The sequence below is a fragment of the Sander lucioperca genome, chromosome 13, assembly GCF_008315115.2.
Source record: "Sander lucioperca isolate FBNREF2018 chromosome 13, SLUC_FBN_1.2, whole genome shotgun sequence".
NCBI lineage: Eukaryota > Metazoa > Chordata > Actinopteri > Perciformes > Percidae > Sander > Sander lucioperca.
In genome coordinates, this window is record NC_050185.1 from 2,644,648 (window position 1) to 2,668,100 (window position 23,453).

The 23,453-nt window shown below is 41.2% G+C and overlaps 1 protein-coding gene across 2 annotated transcripts in view; it reads left to right on the top strand.

Annotated features, from left to right (window-relative positions):
* esama (endothelial cell adhesion molecule a) overlaps window positions 1-21,300 on the top strand; it is a 76,905-nt gene extending 55,605 nt beyond the window's left edge. The window contains exons 2-8 of one of the 2 annotated variants that reach the window (XM_031310931.2): window positions 12,112-12,263; window positions 14,720-14,921; window positions 16,224-16,379; window positions 17,273-17,395; window positions 18,139-18,271; window positions 19,275-19,626; window positions 19,657-21,300. In XM_031310931.2, the coding sequence (XP_031166791.1) occupies window positions 12,112-12,263; window positions 14,720-14,921; window positions 16,224-16,379; window positions 17,273-17,395; window positions 18,139-18,271; window positions 19,275-19,626; window positions 19,657-19,839 (1,301 nt within the window). In that variant the 3' untranslated portion in view covers window positions 19,840-21,300. Of the gene's footprint in view, window positions 1-12,111; window positions 12,264-14,719; window positions 14,922-16,223; window positions 16,380-17,272; window positions 17,396-18,138; window positions 18,272-19,274 lie in introns of both variants that reach the window. The other variant, XM_031310930.2, reaches the window with a different exon arrangement.
* Window positions 21,301-23,453: the final 2,153 nt, after the last annotated feature.

Sequence of the window (23,453 nt, forward strand, 5' to 3'; positions counted from 1 at the left end):
TTTAGCTGAATTTCTGCAACCTGTGTGTGCTTTGCTGCTCTTGCCTGGGTTTCCCATTCGATGACCTCCTGCTACTGACATGTTGGTTGATTGAATGATTGCGATGGTTTGTTTTTTATGTGACTGGTTGACTGCAAAATTGAATTTGCCTTTTAGGGATCAATAAAGTTGTTTGAATTGAATCCATTTGATATCACGATGCGTCACCTCCTCGATATTATATATTGATACACATGGTTTTCATCTACAAACTTAAGCAGTCATATCCAGGTCATGTCCAGGGCCGCATCGTGATGCATCGATGCAATGATTAAATTCAACACCTACTCTATAAGGCAGTGCTTGTGGGTTAATTCAATTCAATTTTATTTATAGTATCAAATCATAACAAGAATTATCTCAAGACCCTTTACAGATAAAATAGGTCTACACCATACTCTATAATGTACTAAGACGCAACAATTCCTGTAATTCCCCAAGAGAAAGCATTTAGTGCGACAGTGGTGAGGAAAAACTTCCTTTTAGGGAGAAACCTTGGACAGACCCAGACTCTTGGTAGGCGGTGTCTGACGGTGCCGGTTGGGGGTGTGATGAACAGTGGCAATAATAGTCACAATAAAGATAATGGAACAGTGACTAGAAATAGTAGTTGTAATAGTTCATGGCGTAGCAGGGCACTGCAGGGCATAGCAGGATGTAGCAGGGAATAGCAGGACGTAGCAGGACGTAGCAGGGCATAGCAGGACGTAGCAGGACGTAGCAGGGCATAGCAGGACGTAGCAGGGCATAGCAGGACGTAGCAGGGCAATGCAGAGCGTAGCAGGACGTAGCAGGGCATAGCAGGACGTAGCAGGGCATAGCAGGACGTAGCAGGACGTAGCAGGGCAATGCAGAGCGTAGCAGGACGTAGCAGGGCATAGCAGGACGTAGCAGGGCATAGCAGGACGTAGCAGGACGTAGCAGGGCACTGCAGAGCGTAGCAGGGCGCGGGGCAGGACCACGGTGACAGCTGCAACCGTGATTTAGGTGCCACCCTAATCCAAGGAAAACTGCTGGGTGAAAAAACATAAGGACTCTGGGGAATAAGCTCCCCAGAGCTAGGTTAGTTACTGTGTTCTGAATGTGTGCTATTAAATATTCACACACTGTATGTGCATGAAGGTAAAAGCATTGTCTTCATGTGTTCTAGCTGTGAATGTGTGATGTTAGGTGTGAATAAATAATTCAGTGCTTAATATTAACAAATAATTCGAAAAACGAGTTTTTGTTGTTGTTGCTCCTTCAATGTTTTTTGCCGTGGACATCCAGCCCCGGGACGTTCAACCCCGGTTTTTGTAAATAAAAGCACCTTCCCGTTTTGCAATTCAAGCCATCGTGTTATCTCATTTTAGTCAGATTCCCAATGCTTTCTTAGAGAAAAGACACACCAGCCCGATAATCGGGCGTCGGGCCGTCTGGCGAGGTCGGTGACTCGAGTCTGTTCGGTGTGTCCCGTGCCGTCGGCCGTCCGAGGAGCCGTCGGCATTCATTTGGGCCGACCTGACATGTTCAGTCGGGGACAGGGCAGTCAGGACTCACCCGGAAATGGGGAGCGGATGAGCCGCTCAAAATCTGACGAAAATCTTTTAAACTGACCTTTGTCAATCTGAAATGAAGACAGATTCAGCAACTGCACGGCCTATTTCTCGCTTAAAATGTTTTCAGAAACACGTTTCAGTGAACTATTTTAGTACAATATGAGATCGTATTCTGAACAAGCCGCCATGACAGTCTGGCTGTGAATTTCCGGAGAAAAAAGAACCACGTGACGCGTTCGTCCAATCAGCTGCCAGTTTTCATTTTCTGAAAACCGGCTGTTAATGACTGTTAATGGAAACAATACAGAGCAGCGCCGCCTGCTGCTATGGAGACGTATTACGTTTCGCGCACGCGCAGAGCGTACGCTCAAGTCGGCGTCGCCTCAGTGTGTTCTGAGGCATTTTTTGGACCTCGGGACCCGACTGATCAGTCCGACTGGCTTTTCTGCCGACGGTCGGCCGTCTGGTTGGTGTGTCAGGGCCCTTAAACAGTTTTCACCACATTAGTTTTGCGGTGCAGGATCAAGCCCAGTTCCTTGTGTGACTGGCCAGTAGAGGGGAACCGAAGAGCTGAAGTCATGGACTTTGTAGTCTATAGCCACGATGTTCCACTTCCGGGATTGCTCCGGTGCCGCCGGATGCATGTCTTTTCACCGATGTCCGTCCCCTTCCTCTTTCTTTGTGTTGGCGTTCGAACCTCCGGTAGATTTGTGAGGACTATGGTTAACTGCTCCTCAGATCTCTACAGGATAAATCAAGACAGCTAGCTAGACTATCTGTCCAATCTGAGTTTTCTGTTGCACGACTAAAACTACTTTTGAACGTACACATGTTCCACCAAAACAAGTTCCTTCCCGAGGCAATTTTGCAGAGGCTCCATCCTGCCGTGTAGACTAGCCAGACCCTCCTCCTCAGCTCTGTGGAGGAAGGTCTGGCAAAGCGATGCTAGGGACTTTGGGACGTTTTAAACGTGCAATACAAAAAATATTTTAATCATAAACCAACTAAACATTCACATTAATGTTCCCACTGTTAAAACCTCCTGTTCTCTTTCTGCTCCTAATTTTCACCTCGACCGTTACAGTAACAGTCACACAGCTAGTTATTTAGACTTAGTTTAGACCCATTTTTATCATTTTTTAAAGTAAGGTTCAAATCAAAACCATGCTTCATTTGATTAATTTAGGTGTATGGTTCAAATATGTTATAATAATGATTAACTATATTTTGTGAGCAGTTATACTAAGAACTTTTTAGAAATGGTAGTAGAAAACAATTTAACACCGGAAAAGATATTTTTGCAAAACAAACAACAAGATCCAGGTAGTAGCTTTATGTTACAGCCCTCACATAGCACCCACATAACTATTAGTCAGTGTCCTCATATTACATTTAGTTTACATATACAAACGTAGTAACAGACGTCATTTGCCATTTTTGCCAAGACAAATGTACAGTACATGCACATCTGACACCTCCTGCGACCCTTCCAAGGAAGGAAGTAGAGCCGCAGTTTACTGACGAGGCAAACAAGTACACTAATCTGTCAGTGAGAAATAATTCTCAAAATGTATTCCTGAGACTTCTAGAACACCTCAGTGCTGTCAGCTTCTTGGCGTACGGGTAAACATGAAACAGGTTTATGCAGACAACCATCTATTAACATTGCGGCATGCGTTTATTTTGATATTTCCTCCCACTTTGATGACAGAAGAACCACCAACCCAGATCAGATCTGGTGAAATGATATGCCCGTCCCGTGACCTGGTTCAGTAGTTTATCTTCATGCGAGAGCAAGGCATCCCGTCTCCACCCAGCCTCCAGGGACAGGACTCACTCGTCCTCCATGGGGACATCTTTGCAACACTGAACTAATTCTCCCTGCTGATCATCCAGATTATAACATCTCGTCCTCGTCTCTCGGCCTTTTATCGCTCTTGTTCTCATCCTGTCCTCTCTCCCTTAAATCAGGCTGTTCTACTTTTTATGAACAGACGTATTTGAAATTATGTAGAAAGAGCACGTCTTACCTACTGCTTTATCTACAGCGAGGCCTGTGGAAGTAAACAGGCTCAATCTCAAGTGTTTCCTGTAATTACACTATTTGCACATACAGAAACACACACACAAACACACACACACACACACACACACACACACACACACACACAGCAAACTATGTTCATCAACTGGCTCTGTTGTGCCTCCATAGAGCTCAAAGGAGCGCCAACCAACTCATGTGTACAATATACACTTGGCTCTGAGGCTCATACTCTCAACCCATGAATTAGATAACACTTTTTTTTCAACACTGATATGTTGCCTGGAGACCTATCCATACATTTACACTGAGTCCATAACTACATTATAACTGTACACACGATTGAGCTGTGCTTTCTTTCAGAACACTGAACTGAACACTGATGCGTGAATAATGTGTGGCCGTGTTTTCCAAAGAAACAGCTTGATTTTACTGTCGCTGTCAATAGCAATGAAAGTGTGTGTGTGTGTGTGTGTGTGTGTGTGTGTGTGTGTGTGTGTGTGTGCGTGCGTGCGTGTGCGTGTGCGTGTGCGTGTGTTATTTCCTGGCCTGTCAAACTGAATTGTTTTGGATACATTCTCTCCAACAGCTTTCATAAAATTTGAATACTGGAAACTTACTGTAGTACATAGCTATAAAGGCCATACAGCAGTAAAACTGCTACTATTGTTTTAACTTTTATCTTACCTACTTATTTTTTAATTTAGATTTTTTTCATACTTTATTGTGCCAATACATATCGTTAGCCCGGGAGATGTTTTAAACATGTTTTTAAACCCTTTACATTTAGTTTCAATTACTAAAACAGAAAACACACTGCACACGTGAAAAAAAAAGTACCAGCACAGATGTTACTATCATAGTGTGCTTATATATATATATATAAATATATATATATATATATATGCATTCATGTTTACATATGCAAAAACATGCACATAATCAAGAAGAGAAAAAGAAAATATGTACTGCGTACACATATTGTACTTTCATAGATTCATACATGCATACACGCATACATATACACCTTTAGCTAATGACATGACAACACGGTTGCTGGTTACAGTAACACAACACGTTTTAGGGCTTTGGTTTGTTCAAACCAATAAGCACCTGTGTACATATATGCATATTATATCAGGGGTTGGCTACTGTTTTTTTTTTTATAAAGTTTGGAAAGCACTGCTTTATAACCTACTGTTTCCAAATAGCCACTTCCGTACTGTAAGTCCTGGTACAAGTGCACACTCAAGTGCACACGTCTGAAGGCAGAAGGATGAATAAAAGCCACCTAACCATGAAACACCTTGTTAAATCCGACTTAGTGAAATTCCTCCATTATCTTTCAGTGAGACCATCCAGACCTCATTACTCCCTTAATTCTCTCTACAGTGAGCCAACTCGCTCCCATCTGCCCTGCCATCAGTCACCATGGAATATTTAAAGCCAATCGTCATGAAGCCTGCAGAGTGCATTTCAGAGCTGCCACGCTGGGAAAGATTAAGCCTCACTGACCAAATTAAGAGTGAAGAGTGAATGTTAGGAGTGTGATTTGTGTGGCCTTGTTCATCTCTCTATTTTATCCCTCCACTTTCTATCTCTCCATACATTCATTCGTATTTTTCTTCTGGTGGGGTGCACTCACATCGGGATCAGGGAGGATTTCTGTCAGGAAATCTTTTTAAAGCTGCACTTGGCGAGATTTGCATGGAGAAAAACACACCCGTCTAATCAGGCTAAATCATGAAGAGAGGCCCATCTACACTAATAAGGAGCTGAAGATTTGGCCCATTTTCCGAAAATGAAATGCTGGTGTCTGGGTGATCCCTTCTGGGAAGTCTTGTTTGTACACTACAGGTGACAAATTGCAGATTTAGAACAAAATGCCACATTGTTTTTTCCACAATAGTGAGTGAGCACCAAATCCATGCAAAGCTGGACTCATCAGCAACAACTGTACCTCTTAAAGGGATAGTTTGGATATTTTGAAGTGGGGTTGTATGAGGTACTTCTCCATACTCAGTGTGCTAGCTACAGTAGATGGTGGTCTGCACGCCCCCAGTTTGGAGAAACAGGTAGGAGTACAGATACGGAAGCTAAGAAATGTCCTGCTGTGGACGGGGGCACACAGCAAGCCCTTTCCGACGGGGAACTGAAGCAGTTACATGTATCATCGCTCTATGCTCTCTTCAAAGCCACCAGACTCCTTTGACAAAGAAACGTAATTGTGAAACGTAATAAACGAACTCTGGAGTTGCTGGTCTACCGCTGCCTCCATCGGGTAATTAGTTTGTGTTATTGTGTGACTTTTACTAACCCTTTTAAAGATCATAGTCACACAATAACCCAATCAAACTTTAAGTCCTGATCCTACAAAGACACTTGAAAGATGTTTTTTAGGAAATATGCTTATTTAAAGCTTATTCCCATTTTTTTGGCCAAGATTTAGATGAGAATATTGATCCCACTCTATCTGTTACGCCGCCTTCACACTGGCACTTGAAATCAGCGCCGTAATACGCAATACGCCCCCAGCGGACGTCGTACTACACCGTTGAAAAGCTTCGGAAGCGACTCACAAAAATGGCAGAGAGACTAGAACAACTGATAAGTGTCTGAATGTACGATTCTCTATGACCTCTCTTATACAGAAAAGTTGCCCAGGACGTTGACATGTCACGTCGGTTAAATGTGATATAGCGGTATAATGTCAATAGTTTGATGTCTGTTGCTAGCTAACTAATTAGCATTAGCAGGTTTGTTTATCAGTACCATAGCAACGCTGGAATTGTTAGTCGTATATGAAGCAACAGTCAGGAGACAGTTAGCTTAGCACAAAGACAGGGAGCAGGTCAAGATATAGCACATAACCCCCATAAAACCACAACTTTTCATTTTACATGTTGGTTTTTGTATGGATTATACTAAGAAGACATAGCATGTCAGTGAGCTTTAGACGTGTTGGAGGGTGGATTTCACTAGCGATGGACAGAGCCAGGCTAACTGTTTCCCCCTGCTTCCAGTCTTTATGCTAAGCTTAGCCAATAGGCTGCTGGCTCTAGCTTCATATTTAGTCATGGGAGTAGGTAGGGCTGGACGATTTTGGCTACAATCATAATCACGTTACCTCGATTACGATTATTGAACGATTATTTGAAAAAAAAATTCTTTTCTTATGCTGTAAATATGTTCACGGTTATTTTTTTCTATTGAAAGAGTGCATAATCCTATCTTTGTGATTCTAAAATAAGGAAACAACACACAGATAGCAATTAATGCTTATTTATTAAATATTTCAAACAACTTAACTGAAATCTACAACAGTAGATTTTACAATGAAATAAAAATGTCTTATAAAAAAGTAATTTAAGTTTTAATGTAAAAAAAAAAAAGTTTCCTAAAAATGTAGAAAATAAATAATAAATGTCCATCATAAGATTAACGGGAACCTGTGGTTAACTGTCTTTTCGGAGTTAAACTCCACAAGCGTGTCCTGCGGCTCGCCGGCCGTCTCTCACACACACACACACACACACACACACACACACACACACACACACACACACACACACGTCCACAGCACAGCAGGCAGAGGCGGGGTCTGTTCCGAGTATAATAAAGCCCCATCTGTGTTGAGCAAAACATTACGTGAATTACTACGAGAATGGTCGTGCATTTAATATAGGGAAAGTGCACAAGTATTAGCATCATTTGTTGTTGTTGTATGTGGCGCTAAGGTCTAGTGACGATGCTATAAAGACCGTTGCCGTGCTTGCGTCGCTCCCTTACCCCTCCTACCAGTCCCTATGGCACTTGGCCAGTGGGAATGCAAACGGGAAAAAAGATTTTGGGGGACAGTAGTTCTTAGAACTGCTTAGAAGTGTACTTTTCCTCTAAAAAGTACAAGTACTATCCGATCGGAAAGCACTTATGGTCGCAGACTGGACGGGGCGGAGTCACGTGACTACACACGCGGCTGCTGTAATATGTTTTAAGGGGAAAGTACATTAACACACAGTGGGCGGCCGCAGAAATATTAATAGGATTAAAAGACCGAAATAACCGACTTGGTAAAATTACGTCGGTTATAGGCTCTGAATTTCGGTTACGATTATTTTTCGATTAATCATCCAGCCCTAGGAGTAGGATCCATCTGGTCATTTAACTCTGAAAAGAAAGAAATAGGTGATTTTCCCAACATGTCAAACTCTTCATGTAATAAGCATTGCATTCATTCTAATTACACAAGTCCAAAAATGTAAACCCCTGTTGCTTTAAGAATACAAGTCTATGATTGTGTTGTGTTGTTTTTCTTATAATCGTCCTTTTCCCAGAGATTGTCATTTTATGTCGGTGCGTCCATTCTTCCATCCTTTCTCATCCTTCTCTCCCACACTTCCAGCAGTCACTCAGTGGAGTCTGTTACAGGCGTATACTGCAATCATCGGCGAGCTGCTCCACCTTGACTCATTGCATTTATGCTTTAGCCTCTTTCTGTCATCTCTGCATGTGCACTGATCCTAGCATCCATCCATCAGTCAACATCTCTCCAGACGAGAGGTCTGCTTCTCACTGCTACAGCAAGTCTTCTTAGGGTCTAAAGATTGAATGACACAATGAATCTCTTCGTCATCTCTTGGCCTTCCTTTCTCTTCCGTTAAAGCACCTTTCCTTCTTCCATTGTTCATCTTTTTTCATCCATCTCTTGCCTCACCTCTGTCTATATCGTATTTCCGTTTTCGCTTCATTGGCATGCCTCTTTATTAGAAACTAAGTTCCCAAAGGAGTATAGCAAACAAATTCTCTGTGTCTCATCACTGACACGTATCAGCTCCATCCGTCTCCTCAGTGACAGAGAAACCGATACCTACACCTACTCTCTGCTGAGATCTCTTTACCCGGTGCATTGTTGCAGTTCTAATTTCAGCGGTGCAGAGAAAGCATCAGAGGTGTTCATTAGAAATAACATCCATTTAAAAATTAATCTTACAGCTAGATTTTTTTTAACACATCTTATTTCTTATAACTTAGTTTTTGTCTGGAATCAGAACACATCTTGTTGATCTATATGCACATATAATATTAAAGCAGCTATATCAAATATTTTTATGATAACACTGTATAAAATGACAATATGAAACTAATGTGTAATGTGCATGGTGGCTCCCCTCAGCTTGATGTGGCTTTATAATGAGTTTCAGCTCATCGTTCAGCTGTCATGCTGCAACTTTACTGTGTTGGTTCACTCTCAGCGCTCTCATAGCAGCAGCAGGCAGCTGTTTTCAGCGGAAAAAGCTCTGAAAACCCACTTGTACGCTACCTGCTCACAGCTAACAGCAGACTGGCAGAGTTAGCAACTAGCTGGTGAGCATGGTGGAGCATTTAGCAGCTAACGAGACAGATATTTCCCTCAGGAGTTGGTGGAGACCAAAAACAGAGCTACAAGATATATATATATATATATATATATATATATATATATAATTTGTCATTTTTAAAGCTTTTTCATGCTGAATGACTTATTTCCAAGAAACTCTTTTTTTTGCATGATTCTTTGTAATAGAAACTCAGTTTTACAGATCTGTCGATGAAATCAACTAAACGATTAGTCGACAAAATCGTATGAGTGTTGGTCGACTAAGTAGACTACTTTAATCGAGGACGGCCCAAGTATAAAGCAACAGTTTGCCAACAATTCACCATATCAACTTAAGTAATAGGTTGCATTCACACCTTGTTTCCACAGCCCACAAGTTCAAGTGCACTTATTGGAGGTTTGAATATGAAAAGAAATGCCTAAAAGAAATGTTTTGTTCTGTAACAGGAGCTGTATATAAAAACTCAAATCCACAAAAGCTTAACAAGTTGTTTTGACAATTGCACCACACCACATCAATCTGTCTTTCTTTCTTTAGCTGATAGCTTGCATTGTGACTTTAAAGCAGTGCTAGGGAACTTAGCAAGTTGGTGACCCCAAATGGCAGCAAGCATGAGGTAACTGTTTGAATACTGAGGACTTCAATACCCAGAAGTCATGTACCATGACATTAGTCGACCACGTTTCTTCTTTGTAGTGTCTAGCTGGTGGAGATATAGTAAAGAGGTTCAGCTATGGCTGATGAGTCTGCTTCACACTATAGGATTGGACTTTGCACTTACATTTGATTGCATCACTTCCTGTGCGTGGAGAAATATTCTTATTAGTGACAATTGTGGCACCCAAACAATGGCACCAATTAGGGTGAGTAGGATAGAAGGTCTTTCTACATTCCCTGCTGCAGTGCTGTGTAGTGGAAGAAGAGTGTTTGTGCATGTAAGTGGATGTCATTAGCTTGATTCCAATCTGTTTGCATTATCATTCACACGCAGGTCATGTCAATCACACACAACAGCACACACAGAAATCCTATATATTTCTTTTTAAAAATGTGCCACATTTCTGCATTGCATGCTTTCTGAGGAACACACACATACACACTGATAGCTGGCAGCTCTGTGAGACTGATCAGAATTGACTCAGGTACACATTCTCTCAATGTGGGAATCATTAAAAGGAATATTTGAGGAGAAAAGTCTGGAAGAAAAAGAGAAACCCTGCCTAGAGGAGAGGTCAGAAGGTTAGAGATGAGAGAAAGAGAAGAGCAGGAGAGAGGCTGTGTGTGTGTGTGTGTGTGTGTGTGTGTGTGTGTGTGTGTGTGTGTGTGTGTGTGTGTGTGTGTGTGTGTTCTTTATGCTATCTCTGTCTGATTATCTCTGTTATGGTTGGGATGGACAGAGAATTAAAAGGCAGATGTAGACTTTGTTCTTCTTCACAACGTGATTCAAAGCAAAATGATGTTTTACCAAAGCAGGGAATGGCATCCACTTGCGACAATGTCAACACCCTTAATTACTGTAAGCAAAACATGTTTTTTGAATTAATCCATAAATTAAGCACAGTGATCTTAACTGAGCAACACAGCAAACACTGTCTCAGTCAAATATGTGCTTAAATACTTGACAGGTGACAGATTAAATATGTAACAGATGGTATCTACCTATACAATTATTTTCAACAGGAAAACGTGAATATAAACATGCAGAAAATGCATTCCATATAAGTTTCTGTGAGTAGCAGATGTCCTTTGGCTCTCTGCTGCCCCTCTCTGGCCACACATGTACGTTACATTTTACTCTGTGACAATGAGCCCCTGAGTAGTTCATTTCAGGCTGCTCCAGACAAATGAACTGTCTTCTTGCTGTTCCCACTTAACAGCCTTAGGTGGATTCACACCATTGCTCTTTCTATTTCATTAAGCTCGTAGTTGGATCTAGAGATAATGAATGCAGTAATCAACTATACATGCAAGTTATTAGAGATACTTGTGCTTTACAATAAATACATGAATCCGAGTACAACACATTATTTCTTATTTGTTTCCCTTGTGATGAACCACAAATTCACTAGTGAGAAATATAGCATCAAGAAGATGATAAAAATATTACTCCGCAGGCAATTATGTATTGAAAGACGTCTAATAGCCGTAGACATAAACCTGACGTCTAGGGAATTATCTAATATAAAATTGCTGTCCTTCATTATGTTGTGTGCTAGCATGCCTTCTGAGAAATGACTACTCTTAAGGTCATTTCTACTGTGCCTGCAATGTTTTTTCCCCAGGGGATCTCTGCACTTCTGCAGTATTTTGTTTAATTTTTTTGCTCTTGTATGAACGTCACATATCAATGTCACATAAAGTCCCATATAAATCCCTGAGATCCAATCTTTTTAGAGATGTAGCATGCAGCTTGACAGATTGACTTCTTGCAGCGGCCTGTTAGAAACGGAGCTTGTGTCAGTTGTTTTGTGTTTCTGCTGCTCAGTAGCCTGATGACAAACACAAGATGTGTATTGTAGAGTTTTGAAGACTTCACCTCCACAAGAGCTCACCTGCATGGATATTCTCCCAGCTGTGGTTGGTAGGAACAGCATTTGGAATGATTTTCATGATAACGGGTAGACTTGTTTTCATATGTTCCTTCTGAAGTCATGATGAAAGGCCGATATACACCCTTACCAATGGGTTTTTTCATCAGCATATTTTACCATTTTGTGTTCTTACTGCATAGACTTTCCTTTGTCTCGTGACATTCATGCAGGATGCATAGTAGGACATTGTGTTATTATCATTTATGGCATGTCAAATCCCCTCCACAGTCCATGTTTAATCATTGTCATGAATAATGTGGGATCAGATCATAACTTGTGCTTTTGACATTTTTACATGACATGTGAAGTGTTTAGTTTCATTGAAAGCCGCAGCTGAATGAGTAATGACATAATATGGAATTAAGAACATGTTTAATACTGTGTCAGCTTTGCAAGTAAACTTTTCAATGCTGTTATTAATACGGATTCATTCATCTTACAATGAGTGTGGATGAAAACCTGGTCCGTTTTGCAGATGGCTCACACTGACAGTTTTCCTTTCTCTTCCCTTCCCCTCCATCCAGGCATATGGGCCCAGATCCAGATGCCCCAACCCAGTATGGATGTGACCAAGGGCCAGATGGTGGTGCTGAAGGCCTCGTACAGCACAGCGCCAGGCAGTGACCCCAGCACCAACACCATCACCTGGAACTTTGTTTCTAACAACACCCAGCTGGTAAGGAAGCGAATGGGAGACCCTACAAACAGTCAACTATGGAAAACAGCTCCATATCCAATATACTGCAGTCTCTGCAGCCCAGCAGGGACATCTTTTACTTTGCCTTCTGGGGCTATAATATCTGGGATTACAGTTATAACGGACGTTTGCCTGTCCTTATGTGTCTTATGCTGTTAATCTGGCAAAGCTCTTCCTTTGTAAGCCCTTAGAAATGAATCCAAGACAAAGAAAAAAGGCTTAACGCTTTCATACAAACACTGTGGTTTTTCTTTACCGCTTTAAAACACCGTACTGTAGGTTTTCTGCGTTAGGAAATTAAGATAAATGTTTTTTTTCCAAATCAGATTATTTATGAAATCATTGCTGTGATATACATGAACTAAAGCAGAGGGGGTTTGCATAACAAGCCCATCTGACTCAACCCTGTATTGTTTTTGACACATTATCTAGAGACCTGGCCGTGGCTCAGCTTACATATCTGCCTCGGTCAGATGATTGGGCTGTACAGATGGACGGCCCAAAAGAGGATCACAATCAAAAAGGAAAAATGGGGAAAAGAGAACTCAGAGAGCTGGAAAAGAAACAGTTGATTAAAAGTGAGGCTTTTGTTGCCTGTACAGCCATCCAGTGTCTCACTCTGCTTCACTGTCATTTGTAGCCAAAAAGATGAATCAAAAGAACACACTCTCATTACCTTCAAAGCCAAACCTAGAGGCCACAGTCTCTGCAGAGAGTAGTATGTGTATGGTATGCACAGCCATCCCCGTGGGACGCAGTCTAGCAGCTCATTTGAGGTCATCACTGTGACAAACTGAACATAAAAAAAAAAAAAAAGTTTAGTCCTGTTTTTTCCAAACTAAAACATTTTCTGAGGAGGAAATCATACATGAATTAGGCTTTTCCTAGTCTCGCATTGCCAGCTCCGAGCGCAACCCGAGCCCGACAGGCATTAAGATATTTCTGTCCGAGCCCGACACAGTTAAAATCTCGTTTTTTTCTCATACTAATGACACATATACGTTTGTTTATGTGGAAAGCATTTATTAAGCAACTGTAGGAAGGCATTCAGAAATGTCAACAGATGAGGCATCAGCTCACACGGAGCAACAAGCGCACTTTAACATAGGCGCGCACCTACATAATAAGCTTTTTTAAATTTAAAATGTTCAATGCCTTATCGTGCTGATGTGACCGAGCCCGACCCGAACCTGAACATCATTTCTGAATATCTGTCCGAACCCAGCCCAACCCGGCCCGTCGGGTACCGTTGGATCCCGATGGATCCCGATGGATCCCGATGGGCTCGGTTCGGGTATCCATCCTCTAACACATATACATTCTGGAATAGGAGAAAAAATGCTCTGGGTTGTTTGCATTTCTTTAAACCAAGCACAACGGTCTTGGGCGGTGCTAAACTCTGGACGCAGCGACGGTGGCTCTGCTAAATAGTCTCAGGAAGGAACTTGTTTTGGCAAAAGAAAACGCCTCATACAATATTAAATAAAGTTAACTGTTGACACAATACAGTAATGTGAGCTATTTAAATTAGCTGATACATGGTTAAACCTCTTTGGCTCTTGTCAGTGTAGCTCCGTGTGTACTTCGTCCACAGCAATCCCACCAATCAGTCCCAAAACGTCCCAGTTGTAAACATATTCTTTGTAAATCTTTACAATCATTACCCGAAAGAACCAAGCAGGTCTGCCTTGTTGCACCATCCACATTTTCTTCAAAACTTGTCATTTTCAGCATGTAGCTTGCAAGCTCAAAGTTTGTTGTTGTTTCCCGAAATGAAGGGATTTTTGCGAGGCGAGGGACATCCGGCGGAACATCCAGCGCTGCTGGGATTTGTAAGAAAACCTCACTGACTTTTAATTGTCTGACTTCAATGTTTGTTCCCGTTTTTCTGAGGACATATGTTGTATGGTATTTGCTATATTTCTGGTGTTAGCTACAGTACATTACAGTTAAGCCTCCCCTGTTTGAAAAATGTGGCTGCTGGTAACTATTGCAGTAGTAGTGTGTACTACGGTAACAATTCAAATTCAGAAATATGAAGTAGTTTGGATTTATCCTCTGCCTGAACAGGTCATGCCTTGTGTTCCAGCACCACAAGGGTTAGGTTGATGAAAATGGGCCACAAATGTGCAGTACATGATTCTTTCTATAAGACAATTTTATCAGTGGAGTACAATTTGTGTTCCATGTTTACTCTGTAATGCATTCAACCAAAATAATCCAAAATCAATTGCCCAGGAGATGTTAGGATTAAAAAGCCTTCTAATTCTTTTGACCCAGGATAACCGCCCAGCGTAATCATATCGACATGGATGTCAACGAAACTGGTTCCTCTGTCGGAATATGGACAAATACTTCCCGAACTGTGTGCTCACAAGCCTCTTTTATTTCCTGTTTCTCTACGTCTGACATGTGCTCTCTGTTCTCTGGTCCAGATCATCTCCTACATCAAAGGCTCCATGAGCGTGGGCAGCTCCCAGTTTAAGGGCCGCGTTGGTTTTTACGCCAGTATGCCCTCCAGCGACGTGTCGCTGTACATCAACAACACACAGGAGTCAGACTCAGGACGCTACTTCTGCCAGGTCATCATGCCTGATAACCCTGGCCTCACTGCTGAGCTCAGTCTGGACGTGAAGGGTAAGAACCACAGAAATGTATCTATATTAGGGCTGAGCTGTCAGGAATCTGAGACAAAGGAACCCAAGAGCACAATTCATGAGGCAAAAGGTAGAAGCAAAATGTCTTTTACTAGAAGCAATATCCAGGCAGGCAAAGGTACAAAAGGATGTAAGGCTGAGGCGAAGTCCGAAAAGCACAAACAGGGTCAAAAACTAGGTACAGAAATGACTTGTTGATTTACTAGGGAGCTAATGAGTGAATGGGGAATGGCTGAGTGGGGGGGTGAGCAGGTGAAGTGAATCCAGTGATGGGAGGGCAGGCAGATGGAAGTGACAGGTTCTGAAATGACAGCAGAGGCAGACACAGGCATAATTAAACAAACAGGAGGACTTCAACATTCTAAACCATGACATGGGCAATATATCGATATTGTATCAACATCGATATATAAGGCTAGATATCATGTTAAAGGAACACGGCGACTTATTGGGACTTTATCTTATTCCCCGTATCCCCCAGAGTTAGGTAAGTCCATACATACCCTTCTCATCTCCGTGTGTGTCGTAACTCTGTCTGACGCCCCCACCGCTAGCCTAGCTTAGCACAGATTCTGGAAGTAACCGGCTCCATCTAGCCTACTGCTCCCAGTGAGTGACAAAATAACGCCAACATGTTCCTATTTACATGTTGTAATTTGTATAGTCACAGTGTGTACAAATAACAAGGTCACATGAGACACAGCCATCTTCTAACCGTATATAAACTGGGAACTATATTCTCAGAAGGCGAAGCACTGCTACTTGGGCGGAGTGATTAGCGCAACACCTGAAAAGCACCGTTGTTACTCTCTGGTCCTCACCACGGGGCTTCTTAGGTGTAGCGAGCAAATCACTCCGCAGAAGTAGCACGGTGAATAAGCTAAAGTCCAAATAAGTTGGCGGCTTCCTTTAAATTTTGGATATCATAATATGACACAAGTGTTGTCTTTTCCTGGTTTTAAAGGCTGCATTACAGTAAATTGATGTCATTTTCTGAGCTTACCAGACTGTTGTAACTGTTCTATTATTTGCCTTTACCCACTTAGTCATTATATCCACATTACTGATGATTATTAATCAAAAAAGTCATTGTGTAAATATTTTGTGAAAGCACCGATCAACCCTAAAATATCGCCGCAATATCGACATTGATGGATTTGGTAAAAAATATAGTAAATTGGATTTTTTTCCCATATCAGCCAGCCCTGATTATATGTGTCTTACATTGAAAACTCGACTAAGAAAGATTGAAATTAACCATTTTGTACCCGTCTGGTGTCAGTCCCTCCTGCGGTTCCTAAGTGCTCTCTATCAGGGAAGCCGGTGCTGAAGGGAAACGTGACTCTGAGCTGCTCATCCAGCGCTGGGAAGCCCATTCCTCTGTACAAGTGGAAGAAAACCAGTCCCACCTCGGAGGTCTTCTTCTCACCCATGCTCAGTGAGTGGAGTCAGCACACTAACTCATTATTATTATTCACCTGGAAGTAGGATTTATCTACCGGCTGCTGTTGCTGTCCTACCAACTTTTTATTATTTCTGATTTTTGTTTTGTGTTTTTGTAACGTTGGGATTTAAAAACAACTTTGGACATTAAAGCTAATTTAATGGGATTGATGAGATTTTTTTTATGTTATTATAACTTTTTTTCAAATTATTCAGATGGCATAAGCAACAGTACATTTTTATAGTCACCATACAATATATTTACATTTCACTAAGCTCACACTGCAACAGTTTTTTATGTTAGATGAAGTATTGATGGTGGTGCTGTTATAGTAGGAGATGGGTTTTTTCTGATTAATTGCCATTATCTCCAAGGAACATTTCTATGGCAATAAGCTTGTTTGCTTTCTTTCTTTTGAGTCAGATGAGTGTATTGTTGTTTTCCCATCTGCTTCCAGTCTTAATGCTAAGCTAACTATAGCTGGCTATAGCTTCAAATTGAGCGAAGTGAAGCGAAGGGAGTGGTATCGATCTTCTCATCTAACTCTCTGCACGAAAGTCAATAAGTATATTTCCCCAACACATTTTATGTTTCAGTACTTACTATCTTACAATCCAAACTCCATACTGCTTTCTTTTTTTTTTAACGTCGTGCTTAGTAATAAAGTCAGGAGAGGAGACATATCCCCTGCATCCCCCCTGAAATCTACACCTATGAAGAGTACAAGTCTGAATAATAAAATAAAGCATATTCATAATGCCTAAAGTCTAATGTGTCAAAGGAATGGATGCATCTGCAGTCGGGTTGTGTGCTGTCATGTATGTGCTTGTATGTCCATGACCATACATACGTAACCCATGGAACCATGTGTATGCATGCTGTTTTAGATGAGAAGACGGGCACTCTGAAGCTGAACAACCTGAGCAGTAACATGTCAGGGAAGTACGTGTGCACGGCCAGCAACTCAGCCGGAGCCGAGACCTGCTTCATCAACCTGGAGATCGTCACCTGTACGTATAGCACCCAACAACCAGTCTTGTGCAAAGTACTTGAAAGCAATACTTAAGTAAAAGTACAAGTATCTTACCAGAAAATGACTTTGGTAGAAGTTAACTTTTTAGAATATTACTTGAGTGAAAGTCTAAGTATCTGATAGTGTGCTTAAGTATCAAAAGTAATTTTCTAATATTAAATGTACTTAAGTATTAGAAGTAGAAGTAAAGAAAAACTTTGATTATGAATTTTATTGTGGCTTCCTTACAGTAAAGCATGATGTTCAGGGTTTCCACTAAACATCAAATTCAAAGTCTGACATCAAGAGAGAAAAACAGACAGACAATTTTACATTTTTTGTGAGGAAGAATCTTTCACCCAAGTAAGGAGTAACAAAGAAGCTCAGGGTAAAGGTAGTGGAGGAAAAGTATCCATTTTATTTAGGAAAAGTAGTGGAGGCAAAGTGAAAGTTTCCAGAAATATAAATAACGAAGTAAAGTACAGATACCTGAAAATTCCACTTAAGTACAGTAACAAAGTACTTGTTCCATTACAACATTACCAACGAGAAATGATACAAGTTGGAATCAGACCTGTTTGTGGTTAAGCTAGTGTTTGCATACTTATAATGCAACAATTCCTATCTTACACACTCATTTGAGACAGAAAAAAACCATTCCCAAAAACAGTATGTATGCTACGTAGACATATGAGCTTTGGTTACATGTAATTACTGTGTGTCCCCTGATTCTTCCTGTAGCCACTAATGTGGGGATGATTGTTGGCGCCACAGTGGGCTCAGTGGTTGCCTTCATCTTCCTCCTCCTCATCTGCCTCGTTTTCCTGATGAAGAGGCGGAGAGACAACGAGGACGACATGGCCAACGAAATCAAGTGAGTTCATGTGAAGTCTTGAAGATGGAGGCAAAAAGTTGCTTGTTAATTAATGAAGCTTCAAGAGGCTTCATTAAGATTAGACTTTATCGATCCCAAATTGGGACATTTCAGTGCTACAGCAGCAAAATATAAGACACACAGCACACACGCAGAATATAAAACAAATAATAATTAGGATAGAATACAAGAAAAATATTTGAGTCCTGGCCGCAGATACAGGACTCTGAGGTTTAGAAGGACTCGCTTTGGCAGACGTTTTGTCGCTTCTGCCAAAGCACTCCTGACCAAACTATCTTGCTGACTTTGTATAGATCTGGTGTCGTTGTTGTAAATGTGCTTGTTTTTACTGTATGTGTCCATATACAGTATCTCACAAAAGTGAGTACACCCCTCACATTTTAGTAAATATTTCATTATATCTTTTAATGGGACAACACTGAAGAAATTACACTTTGCTACAATGTAAAGTATTAAGTGTACAGCTTGTATAACAGTGTGAATGTGCTGTCCCTTCAAAATAACTCAATACGCAGCCATTAATGTCTAAACCGCTGGCAACAAAAGTGAGTACACCCCTATGTTAAATTCCCATAGAGGCAGACAGATTTTTATTTTTAAAGGCCAGTTATTTCATGGATCCAGGATACTATGCATCCTGATAAAGTTCCCTTGGCCTTTGGAATTAAAATAGCCCCACATCATCACATACCCTTCACCATACCTAGAGATTGGCAGGGTTTTATTTCAGTTAGCCTAATAGCTGGTTTAATTTGCATTGAGAGATGATTTTATGGAAAGTACCCCATGCCAATTACTTTTGTGAGATACTGTACCTGTCTCTATGTTATCTGTTGATGTATGTGTCCGTGTATATTGCCATGTGCATGAAACAGACATGGGACAATAAATATCTATCTAAAAATAAAGATTAAAAAAAAATACAAAGTTGCTCATCACTAGTGTAAACAGTGAGTTGACTGTGTGTCCTGTCCTCATCCAGGGAGGATGCTCAGGCTCCTAAGCACGTGTCCTGGGCTAAGGGTGGCCTGGGTTCAGATACCATCTCCAAGAATGGCACCCTGTCCTCCATCGCCTCCAGCCCCCACCATAAAGAACCCTCCCACCACCACCACCACCTGCAGCAGTACCCGCAGCGCCCCCCTTCAGACACCGCCTCCATAATAACCGCCACGGGCAGCATGGCCGGCTACCGCCCGTCCCGCCACCAGGGAGCCTCCACCCCCACCCCCAGCCACTACAGCTACAACAACAACACCGCCCTGCCCCGTGGCCAGGCCATCCCTCCCGAGGCCGGCACCAATGGGAGATCCCTGCCCAGACCGGAGCGCTACGCCCAGCTGCCCCAGGCCCAGCTGCCCCAGGCCCAGCTGCCCCAGGCCCAGCTGCTGTCCCATGCTGCCTACAGCCAGCCGCAGCCGCAGCTCCAGGCGGCTCCCTCCCCGCCACCGCTGCCCACCTCCACCATCACAGCCTCCAACATCACCCGCATGGGAGGGGTGCCCATCATGGTGCCTGCACAGAACCAGGCCGGATCGCTGGTCTAACGCCTGCTGCCTGCGCTGACAAAACAGTGCTTTTGACAAAAACGGTGGAACACTGTCTCTTTACACTCTCTCTGGTTTGAATTTTTAAAGGGAACACGTTAACTACTATTTAGCAAAGAATTACAGTAGATGAAAAGGTCAAACTCACGATTTGACGCTTTGCTTTCACGCTAAGAAGCTTGATTGCTGCAGACTGTTTACTTGCTTTAAGTATACTTAAGTCTTTTATATTCTGTATGCACTGTATACATTGCAAACTATGTATAGATATGATTTTCATACATATGTCCAGTATCCTCTTTTGTACTTAATCATTGCATTTCTAATATTTTATTTGCTGTATTTAGTTATTTTCAAATGTAGCTTTTTAAATGTCATGTTATGTATTGGTTCCTCCTGCCACACTAGTTCCACAGAGTGAGCAGCGTATGGATCATCATGGGCGTGCGAGTCTCACAGATGAATATACAGATGAAATAAGAAGAGGGTTATGCAGGTCTGCGCTACTTCGTCCATCATCTTTACTCAAAAACTACCCAAAAGGAGGAATTATCAAGACCAAAATAGGTTTAAGCACAAAATATCAGTACTGTTCAGAGGAGAGAATGTTGCTCAAAGTGAAGTTAGTGAGTACTGGGTGTAATATATAAAGATCTATGTATTATTAATGAATCTTTTTTTCAGAGCAAGACAAGAGAGAGATAAGATAACGTTATAAATATGATAAAGTTTGACATTGCAAAGTATCCTAATCCTTTTTTTGGCTTTACTTCTGTCAGTGGTTCAGCTTATAAAATGCTCTTAGACTCAATTCTTTAAACACAGATTAGCAAAAGCTTCTTATAATATTGAGCACTATTCAGAACTGCAGTACGGTGACTTTGCTAGTACACGAGTCCACACTTGTCCTAATTTCAACTTGCCTGCAGAACGGAAATTGTAAATAGGATATTTATTTTCTGATACATGTGCGACATACCGCATAGCGTAGTGTCAGCCACAGCCTGAATGGAACATATAAGACAGGTTGTATGTTTGCCTGCAACACTGGAGCCTGAACCAAAGATATACAGTATGTTAACGCTTCGTTATTTCAACACGCTCTCTTTATATGTTGTAGTTTATTTTCTAGTATAGGTCAGTGGAAGAAGAATCTGTTTATATCAATATAAAAGGGAGGGATTTTGATTCACAAAAGGCTTTTTTTAGACAAACCTCCTTTCCCATTTGATTGACATTGAAGTCATGGCATGACTCTTGAAGGTGCCTAGTTAGTGATCTGCTACCATTTCCTATCATTAGAGGATGGGGAAGACTCACTGTTCCTCCTTAAAGTGGGCAGAGTACATAGGCATAGATTTGGGGGGGGATGCAGAGGATATGTCCCCCCTAATATTTTGAAGAGGTAGATTTGTCACCCTCAAAAAAATTTGTAAGACAACCCACTCCTCAAAAGAGGTCAAAATAAATAACCGTTCAGGGGGCTCAAAACATGTACGGAGAACAAGACCTGTGTCTACTTTGCTACATCGCCCCCCGATGTGGGGGGTTAAAGAACACAACAGGAAGTGAAAAATAAAGAGAGATTTATGTAGATTTAAACTCTGGAGCTTCTGGCTTTAACAAGGTCTCATTCTCTAACAGATTTGTTGTTGAGATGTACAATATTCCAAAAAAAAAAAACATCCGCAAACAAATGTGTGATGTTTTGAATATGCAGAAAGTTTTGAACAATCCAGAAGATAATAAATAATTTCCTTTACATAAAAAAAGACATTTGCATCGTAAATTGTTGCATAAAAATCCACCAGAATGCAGGGAATGAAGTGTTAAACGCCCAAACTTTTATTTTATTTTATGGGGAATAACTTGTATACAACAGTATGGGTTGAGGAGCAAAGTTCTATATATGGGCGCCTGCTCTACCAACTGAGCTATCCGGGCGCCCAACTGTGCATCTTTTTAATACACAATAATTCATGTATTACACTGCTGAGATCTCGGTTCAGTCAGTATGAACAAGAACAGCTGTAGCTCATGATAGCTTCTGACCATATTAACAATGTCAGCTTAGTTTTTATATTCAAACATCTGTATTGCAGAGTCAGAATGTATCCAGATGGCCAATGATCTTAGCACATTTACACTGAACATGAACTGTGGTATCAAATACATGCTTTCCGAGTATATTTAATCGTGGCTTTTTTCTTTCTTACTCTGGCCACTTTCAAGTCACACCAATGCCTGTTGAAATATCATTTGGATTTGGAAAAGAAAAGAAAAACAGATATATGTATAACAAAAGTGATCCTACATGATCAACATCTATCCTGCTGTATACTGTCGTTACACTGGAGCATATTTTTGTGTACAGGATGTCAAAATAGCAACACAGTTCTCGAATGAATCGCTTGGAACGTGACGATGTTGAAGAGAAACCTATTTCCGGATGATGAACATTGTTCTCTGTTTGGCCCAGGCTGGACAGGACAGTGGTAGTTGTGTCTCGAAGCGTTGGCAGTGTAGTTGAGGTTTGTATTGTTTTTAATACACTGAAGCAAAACGGAAAGAGTTCATGTGGGAAGTTGTGAGGAAATGATTTTGATGGGACAGCTACAGGGTTTTCACCTGTGAATGGGTCGTTTAAAAAGTGTACATTATGGACATTACAATGTATTCAATACAAGCCTTTATTTTTATACAGTGATGTATAAGAGCTAGAGAAGTGCTCCGTGTCAGTGAGTTATAAACCATGATGGATTGTATAACTGTGCTCATGTATGCAGTAGGCTTAAACTGTGAACATTGATGTGCAGTGTGCACTCATCCTTCATATTTATGTTCATGGAAAACGCTTTGTATAAAATTTTCAATTAAAAGACAAATGATCAGTTCAGTGTGTGTGTGTGTGTGTGTCTGTGTGTGTGTCTGTGTGTGTGTGTATGTGTGTCTGTGTGTGTGTGTGTGTGTGTGTGTGTGTGTGTGTGTGTGACGTGTGTACGTGTGTGTGTGTGTGTGTGTGTGTGTGTGTGTGTGTGTGTGTGTGTGTGTGTGTGTGTGTTTCCACGAAGCTTCTAAAATGGCATTTTAGATTTTAACCGTATTTTCAAGCTTACAGCATGGATCTGCACTGACTACATTCCAGTGGTGGAATGTAGCTAAGTAAATGTACTCAAGTACTGTACTGAAGTACAAATGTTGAGGTACTTGTACTTTGCTTGAGTCTTTTCTTTTCATGCCATTTTCTACTTCTACTCCGCTACATTTCAGAGAGAAATATTGTACTTTTTACTCCACTACATTCATCTGTTACAGCTTTAGTTACTAATTACTTTACACATTAAGATTTCTGCACACAAAACACATGTAGTTTATAAAATCTGATGTTTTATTCTAAAGTAAACTAGCCAACAATATAACGGCCTACAAGTCCAGCTGAGATGATTAGACCATTAAACACACAACTGTTTGGATCCTTTGTACATGTATCAAAAATACCCCATTTACATTTCCTGGAACATCATTTCAGAAACAATTTGTATATCCACAACATACATTTTCTAATAATGCACAATCTCATCAATGGTGGTATAGAATTCAATCTTTAGTAGCTA